This window comes from Anguilla rostrata, chromosome 11 (assembly GCF_018555375.3).
Source record: "Anguilla rostrata isolate EN2019 chromosome 11, ASM1855537v3, whole genome shotgun sequence".
NCBI lineage: Eukaryota > Metazoa > Chordata > Actinopteri > Anguilliformes > Anguillidae > Anguilla > Anguilla rostrata.
In genome coordinates, this window is record NC_057943.1 from 17,638,643 (window position 1) to 17,647,857 (window position 9,215).

At 41.5% G+C, this 9,215-nt stretch overlaps 1 protein-coding gene across 1 annotated transcript; it reads left to right on the forward strand.

Annotated features, from left to right (window-relative positions):
• Window positions 1-388: 388 nt before the first annotated feature.
• Window positions 389-8,654, forward strand: dalrd3 (DALR anticodon binding domain containing 3). The gene is made up of 13 exons (XM_064298430.1): window positions 389-1,145; window positions 1,607-1,911; window positions 1,990-2,309; window positions 2,471-2,529; window positions 4,087-4,188; window positions 4,253-4,317; window positions 5,495-5,553; window positions 5,664-5,746; window positions 5,852-5,978; window positions 6,142-6,200; window positions 6,627-6,743; window positions 7,085-7,153; window positions 7,796-8,654. The coding sequence occupies exons 1-13, from the start codon at window positions 912-914 to the stop codon at window positions 7,913-7,915; spliced, it is 1,719 nt and encodes a 572-aa protein (XP_064154500.1). The 5' UTR covers window positions 389-911; the 3' UTR covers window positions 7,916-8,654.
• Window positions 8,655-9,215: the final 561 nt, after the last annotated feature.

Consider the following 9,215-nt stretch of genomic DNA (forward strand, 5'->3'; position numbering starts at 1 on the left):
CGCACACGCACATACACACAGATAGATTTTTTTTTTTTGTACAACTGTTTTTATTTGACTTTTTAAATACATAATCAGACAGAAAAACGGAATTGTTTGCCGACTTCTGGATGCCTCGTTTTATGTCATTCTCTAAATAAAAATCCAAGCTGATATCAAGGACAGTGAAAGAGAAAATCAATCAATCAATTCCCAAACATAAACACATCTATACACACACAGACCTCTTCAAAAACACTCATAGCAAACACAACTCAAGACAACATAATTAAAAGAACTGTTCGTTTAAAAAATATATATCATTTGTGATTATCCGCTTTTTCCAGTGGAATATCTGCCTTTAAATACACTTGTTCGGCAGCAGATTAATTGCTACCACTTTACGGTAGGGGCTTCACTTAATTTTCACTGTGTGCAATGGAGACTTCAACCTTTGCTTGTTGCCCTTGAACAAACTACACGGAACACAAACTGTGTCCATGCACACCCTTGCCTCGCAAGATTTTGAGTAAGTTTGTGTGAAAGGTAATCAGAGAATGGGAGTACCACAGACACAGCGTATTCCAATGAATTTGTCGTATACGCTTTGTGCACAGATCATTATCGGTGCACCATACAGCCGAACCACTAAACTGTGTTCTGAATATAGAGCGTAAGAAACCCGAATGGAAGATATGGCTACTTCCTCCAGGGATACAAAAAAATCAGTATTACGGAAACAAAGGAAGGACAATATTAGGTTCCGCGTAGAGAATGCTAAATATTTAACGGGCAGTTGGTGGAAATGGCTTGATGGCTGGGTAGAATCGTACGTGATATTTTAGATGTTGAACGTCTAGCTATCTTCCTGAAAAAAATAGATTCATAACTCGTGTGTACATCAGGAATGATGTTTACGGTTTAAGCTTGTGATGGAAAACAAAGAAGAGTCGCCGTTTCGGATCAGCTCGACAGTCCAAGCGCTGAGCTCCGCTCTACGGGGAGAGCTGGACAGTGTTGCCGAACCTGGGTGCCTTTTCAGTGGGCAGACGGGCTCGAATGAGCCAGGAAAGCTATGGTTTAAGGAAAGTAGCGCAAAAAATCTGCGAAATCGGGACTTCTTGTCACCCACAACAGTACTGACCACACTATTCAGGGACGGAAAGGTTGGTATTAACGTATATATTTTTATATTAACATTTCAGTTCAACGCGCTGCTGTGGTCTTAACGCATGCCATTGATCGACTCACATGGAATGTCAGCTCGCGACGCAATCATTGATAGGTTGAACTATGACATATTAACATGCAACATTATTTTGTCTTAGCCACATCTTTTACTGTTAATTATGAATGCTCCTTGTATAGTTAATTTTGTTCACTGTCAACATTACCATGAATTAGGCTATAGGACGACATTTCCCCCCTGCGGCTAGATCGATTAACACCTCACTGCTTTTAGCTATCTGGGGCACTGTAAACCAAGTCATTTTGAAGGCAATGATCTCGTGCGTCAAACTGAGTTGTTTTTGTATTTATATTCAAGTATTCATATCACTAATGCAGACTAATGAGAAAATATGTGCCTGTTGTGGGAGTTCACACTGCATGTGTTTGTGTGTTACAGGTTCCTCCTTATGTGATGGACAGAGTTCTGTCCACCCACAGTGGTGGGGTGTTGCCCATTGCAGGGGGTGAGGTGATAGAGGAAGGGCTTAGGTTACGAATTGACCGTGTCGCCAGTTTTCAGGATGTGTTATGTGGAACCTCTAAGTATGTACAACCCTCCTGTAATAAGCAGGTAGGTGTGGTGCTGAATTGCCCAACCTTGCACCCTAGACACAATCTGCTCAGCCCTGACACCCTGACCCTGGGGCAACTACGGACACTACTGCTGGCTGATCACCTGGGTGCACTGCTGCAGAGGCAAGGGTGAGTGGAAGGATGAAGAGCTTTAGGTGTGCCTGCATGCATGCGTGTGTATGTATGTAACATTGTTTTCTCTTTCAGGTACTCCGTCTCCTACTGTCCTGTCCTACAAGAGGGGAGTGAAATCATTGTCTTCCTAAAATTACTTGGGATGGATTGGTCAACAGTACCTGTCAGCTCTGATAATGACCAGAGAGAAGAGGAGCTGTGGGAGGTCTTGCTAAATTCCCCATACAGAGAGAGTGAAGAGGAGATGGAGAAGGAGAAGAGCAGGAATGAAGGAAAGGGGATGGTTAATGAGAGGAGTAGGGAGGAAAATTTGGCTGTGAAGATAAACCTGAAAAGAGTAGTTGAGGAAAACAGGCTGCAAGGATATGACCCCAACTTGGGCACCTACACCGGTAAGGAGTGAGCACATTCTACCTGAGAACTAAGTAATTGTCTCTGTTCTCCGATGCTTAGAGAGTGTGTATATCATGTTTCGGATCAGTGCTTGTTAAATGTATACTGCATGTTTTTGATCTGCATGTATAAAATGTTTGTAACTTCTCCATCTCTTCAGTGCAGAGAGACAGTGTGCTTCAGCTGGCTGAACTGCAGAGGGCTGTATTGGGCTTCCAGGTGAGTCAGTAGACACTAATAACCTTATCTACTCTGTCTCTAGCCCCAATAACTCTCTGCTCCTCCCTCATCCTTCATTGACCATGTTTACATGCACATTATTATTCCTTATTTGGAAAACTCAAATGTTCTGGTTATGATATAGCCCATGTAAACACCTTATTCTGAAAGTCAAACCCAGTTAAGCCCTTATTCCGAATATGCAAAATGTAAATGAGCTAGGTTGCATATGCCTCTAATAATCCGCAATTAAAAGCGTGCAAACACCTTATTCCATTCACAACTCTTAAAGCATGGTCTGCACGTGTACAGATTCACAAGGTGTTGAAGTTAGTTAGCTAGCTAGCTAACTCTAAAAATATGAAAATGAAAGACAATGAGTTCAGTCAAACCGCAGAACAAATTAGACAGGTGGAAGGCCTTGAAAACAATGTATTTTAAGTAGGGCTATCAGCTTTCACGTTAACTCGTGATTAAGCCAAAATAAGAAAATGCTGTTGTAATTCTGTTAAAAAGTTTAATGCAGTCATCTTTTGAAAATTAATTTCATGAGTTAATGCATTAATATTGAAAGCTCTAATTTTAAGGCAAAGAAACAAAACAATACCAGTGGTTCACACCCAGCAAATTTTAAATGCTTTATATGCATGGGATATGTACTAAGATGCTACCGCTAACCCTAACACTTTACCACTGACTGAAGGACGAAAATGGAATATTCAGCTAACCATGTATACAGGAATAAGATTGGGTTATTCCTTTCATAATACATGTAAATGGCATAATCGGAATATGCCTCCATACAGAATAAGGATCATTATTCAGCCATTCCCCACTGACTCCCAAACTTAGTTCGCCCCCTCACCTATCCATCCATGTAACCCTACCTGTTTGGGTTCCAGGGAGCCAATGTTTCTTTCATTAAATATCATGCAGTTAGGCCCTAATCAGAATAATTTTCTACTGATATTGACCAGCTCTGACTGATATTTAAATTTACTGACTGGGCAGGCTTCTACTTATTAAAAGTACTATTATTTCCAGAAAATGTTGATTCATTCCATCTTATTCAACTCCAGTTCCTTGTTTTCATTCGGCATAAATACATAAGCCATGGATGAACCCTGACGTAGCTGCTGCTGCAGAAGTGGGTGTAGCTTGTTTTCCATTGCATGTACTGTACATTCCTTTTAATACAACACTCCTTGATTACTATGTCAAGCTATCAAATGTGGCTTTCTTGCTACACTTTTTCATGACAAGAATACTGCTACTGTGAAAGCATAGAGCTCACAGTCTTTTTCAGATATTGTAAAGCTACAGTAGACAGCTAATATACACTGTATGTTCCGTCTAGATTTACAACAGGTTTTTGCAAGCTGCATTGCAGATGTTACAAAAAAATGACCACAACCACTTTAATGTTGGCTAGCCTGTCACCAGTGTTAGGTAGCTCGCACACTATGTATCCCAAGAATGTTACAAATGTTTATTTTATGTTTGTGTATTTTTGCATGAATTATATAGCATGCATAGCTCTGTCTTTGTGTGCTCTAGGTCCCTGTGGCAGCTGTTTTCCATGTCACTTGCTGTCAGGATGAGTTCCGTCAGCAGCAGATGGCCGTGCTTTGGAGAGCAGGGGGTGCCACATTCACACAGGTGAGCTGCTCCAGCGCTGCACTATAACTCCTAGGCTGCGCCAACTCTTACTTTTCTCACTCAGAAACACCTGGTTTGTGGACCAGTAAAGACACCTGGGACTCAGCTGAGTGCTATCCAGTATCTCCAGTGAGTATCCTAATGGTTCACATTTAATTCAGGTATTATTCAGTATTTTGTCCTTCTGTCTTGATAGCCTTGCTAGCCAGGCATTTCTGTAGCCTCGCAGCTATAAATCCTGGCCAGGAAAGTACTGCATTTGAGGATAAGCCCACTCAATTTGCAGGAAACCAAGTTTATCCACCGGCCAACTATTGAATATGACAAATCACAACTGGGGATGGTAAAGTCTGAACTGGTATGCTGGTAGCCAGTGTCTAGTTAAGACCATTGTTGCTGAGAACATCATTTGGAGGGTTGAGCTACACTAATGTAGCTCTACTCTTGTGCCTCGTAACATTTATCAAGCTGACATGTCATACACCTCACAACTTATTTTCTTGTACAATGTTGTACCTATAAGCTACTCAGTAAACATTGTGTGGTTACTTAGGTCCCTGTGCAAAAAAGGCATTAAGTCATAATTCAGACTATGACTTAATGCCTTTTATTCACAGGAACATAACCACATTATGTGTATGTGAGTAGCCTATAGGTATGGCATTGTACAAGAAAATAATATGACTTGGATTATATCAGTTAACATGATTCAGCTAGATGGATTTTGATTTTATCACAAACGCAAGAGGTTATAGAAAACTGAAGCTGTTGTGCTTCCTATTGCACCACTGTGTGCATTTCGTAAATGTGTGCATTTTGAAAAACAGGATGTGCAAAACCTCTATTCATACTGCATTGCCCACAAAGGTCTCTGGAAAACTGAAAATAATGGAGTAGTTCCCCATTGCTAAATTCTTGTCAATGTCTCTGGCAAATGCAGCAAAAAATCCTTCAGCTTTCAAGTGGATAGTGTAAACATTGAAAGTGGAAAGTGAGGGTGGAATAAAACAGGTCGTCACAGGTGTCCATTTCTGTGTTCTTTCTCATGAAAGCAGCTTAATAGCTACATGCACAGGAAACATCAATGAACTTTCAGGAAGAAACCAGAGGCGGTGCTTACTAAGTGCTGTAAACACAAGCCAATGAAAGTCAGAATATGCTGAAGTAGCTGTCCTACTTTTCTGAATGAATTTGCACATACACTAAACTGAGGGGTGGGCTTGCCGTCTGAAAACAAAACTAGACAGTATGTCACAATCTCAGTTTCTGTTCTAATGGGTCCCATTGTGTCACTCTCTCCCTGCAGGTTAAGAAGAATGCAGATGAAAGAGGCATCCGAGATGAAGTATGGAGAGCAAGTCGAAGGTGGGATTGGTCTCAGTTCATAGTTGGTGTTCATAGTTCTCTGTGAAATGGCTTTTCTGTTGAGTGCGTGGAGGGGCGTAGTGTTTCTGACAGTGTTATATAACTTCCAGGACAGACTTGGGATGACATCATCAGGGTTATGACCTCTGCCACAGTGAGGTTTGAGCTGCTGTCCACAGCTCACACCAGTCCAGTGAGTTACAGTGGCTGCCTTTTACCAGCCATCTGCCATCTCCATTGATGCATATGTGTGTTTTTGTAGTAACAGTTTTGAGGGGACTGACAGCTAGTATTGCAGGTGACCCTGGATGTGCAGAGGGAAGGGGGTGTGTCCACCAAGGGTCCAAGAGGCGGAGTCTTCGTCATGTACAACTGTGCCCGGCTACACACACTTTTCAACAGCTACGAGCGAGCGGTGGAGCAAGGTGAGAGAGGGGGCAGAGGGGTAATAAGATATTACCTACAGAGTATACAGTCTCCCAGTTACACGTACACACGCTTATATATGATGTGTGTGCCAGCTTTATATAATGATATGTTGGTTTACATACACAAGTAAAATAGACTTATGTAGACTCTGTCTCACAGGACTTTACCCAGAAATCCCTGACGGGTCTCAGCTGGATTTCTCTGCTTTGAAAGAAGAGGTACAGTAATTCTACCAAGTTGTGTCAGTTCTACTGTATTCAACCATAGATATCTGCTATTGATGCACAGTATTACTGGGGCCATATCAGCCAAATTAAGATTAAACAACCTATTGGTATTGGCCCGATGCTAAGATAATGGTAGATATGAGCAGGTGGTACAATTTAGCTAAACACCAGAGAGGCAACACATTTCATAGACCTCTGATTCTGTAAAATAAGTGTGAAGAGAAGACATGAAATTAAAACCATGTATTTATAAAAAATAAGTGATTGTTCATGCGGCAGGACTACTCACAGGCTCACTTCATTGATTTGTTGAATTCACATTAAAAACATGCAAATGTCACTCTGGGAAGCTCGGACTCCCATGGTGCTACATTAACGATGTAGAGTATTAACTGTCTTTTTCTGCTGTTAACATAGGGAGAGTGGCTTCTGCTGTTTAATTACCTCATTCCATTTTCTGAATTACTGGAACAATCGGGACAAGCTCTGGAGCAAGGGGGAGATGGGGCAAGAGCGACACTGAAAACAGAACAGGTGTTGTAGCGTCTTCACCTGTGTGTCTGTGGATGACAAAATGTAGCTTCAAGTTCAGGTGCAATTACCAGGCCTTGTGTGATTTGGCAATATGTACTGTGTCTGGGGAAATATGCATTTTCTATCTGTCACCTGTTGAGATTATGGATGTGCTTGTTTTTATTCGTTTTCTTTGTAAAACATGTGAGCACACAACGTTTTGTGCTTTAGTAAGCCACTCTGGATAAAAACATCTGCAAAATAACTGCGTTGTAATGTTGGCCATGTATATATAATTTTTTTTACATGTATATCGTGCATGTAAGCACAATAACTTATATGCAGTATGTGTGTATTTGTAGGTCTGCAGGTTCTTGGTGTCTCTCAGTAAGGATTTCAGCTCCTACTACAACAGAGTTCATGTCCTTGGGGTGAGCATACCGTCTTTCCCTCCTTTTCATTTCATTTATTGGTTTCATCCCCTAAGTTATATCTGAAGCATGGCCACCAACCTTCCTTGCCTTACAGTTTTAGTTGATACTGTCTGCACTGAAAGTGCATTATAATATAATTTCTGTGACCCCAAAATGCTTGAACCAGCAACCCCCTAATTGACCAGTCAAGCACTCGTTGCTCGCCTGTTGAGCTAAACCTCATCCTTTGAACATCCTTTGACTCATGTCTGTGCGGACCTGACTTGTAACATGGTGTTAAAAGATGGGGTGATGACATCACATGCCCTTCTGAATTGAGTAACTCAGATTTTGATACATGTAGCTTAAGATGTAATTAAGCTCTGAGCAGCACCGCTTCACCTGTAGGTGTATAATTGATTGTGAGTAAATTGATCACCCTGGTTTTGAGTGGCAGTGTGACCCATGGTTTCTGAGTGGTACTCACTTACATGTGGTACAGTGTTCTGTTGATCCTGCCTCTTCTCTGTTACTGCTTCCTCCTCACCAATACTTTTATCCTTTTTTCCCCCCAGTCACACCTCTTAGCCACAGAACTATATAAGAGCAGTTCAGTGCTCTTAACCCACCCTTTACGTATTTCTCTTGTTCTCTCTCTAGGAGCCGATGCCTCACCTCTTCAATCAAATGTTTTGCCGCCTGAAGCTACTGAGAGCACTGCGTGAACTGTACCACTGTGCCCTGGACACCCTCCACATACCACCAATTCCCCAGCTATAGCTCCTCCCTGCTATAGGCCCTCTGCTTACCTTCAATACCCTAGCTAATACCCTACACACAGCAAGAATACCCCAACTAAAACCCTACACACAGCACCAATACCCGAGCTAAAACCCTACACACAGTACCCATATCCTAGCTAAAACCCTACACACAGCACCAATACCCCAGCTAAAGCCCCTATACACACCAGTCCTATACTTGCCGTTACAGTACCCACCCAATAAACTGTCTAGCTTCCGCCACATCCCAGGCTGTATCCCTGCTTCTTGACTCAGCTTGTGACCTCTGTCTCATTGACCTGCCTTCAAAACCCCTCCTATAGCAAATATACCTGCACCCAGTCCCGACTCCCTAAGCTATCTCCACACCTTCCAACCCTATTCCTCCAGTATTGATGGTAGGAAGATGAACCTCTTTTAGGGACAGTTGATAGCACATAGATACTGCCCCTTTAATAGATACTGCCCCTGTGCCATAAGTACTTAACCTGTGCCATAGCTACTGCCTGAGGTTTAGGCACCCAACCCTGTGTATTTTAGTGTATCTACAGTATACAGTGGACTGACAGTTCTGTAATGCGTATCACACAGTCTTACACGTACACAAGCACGTTTTCTGCATGCACACACAATTAATGTCACTGTCTCAGTGTTTTGCATTTTAAAAAGACTATATTGCCATATTTTAAATACATGCAGTCCAGCAGTTTTATCCAATAAATTATTGTTTACCGCAATGAATGGGTCATGTGCCCTTGTATTTGTCCTGTGGAGAAACACACACATTTGTATTTTCTGAATTTAGCCTCTGATAGTATGTCCATATGGCTTTTCTCATGATACTATTGCTTAATATTTCCATTTGATTTTCAGCTATCTCACAATGTCCTGCACAAATTAAACCGTAGGAGTATCCGAGATAGCCTCTCTTATCTCTGATCACCTGATTTGATGAGCATGTTTTTCATTCTTTACAACTTAAATGGTTTCAACACCTGCATTCTCCTAGCATTGTACAGCAAACCCAAGGATATGAGCACCCTGTGTCTGATCAGATGCACCAGCCCTCTGTCTCTACATATTATTGACCTTTTGAGCCATTTAGTGGACAAAATAAATATGGCCATTCATTTATTATTATTATTATTATTATTATTATTTTATTATTTTATATTGGGAAAAAAGCAAAGGGAAATTGCTGCTACAGAAATTGTGGGCTGTAGCCAATAAAGCATTAGAATATGGATAGCGGTAGGATTCAGAACATTGGAAAGCTTACCAACCTTGCCTGAATGCCA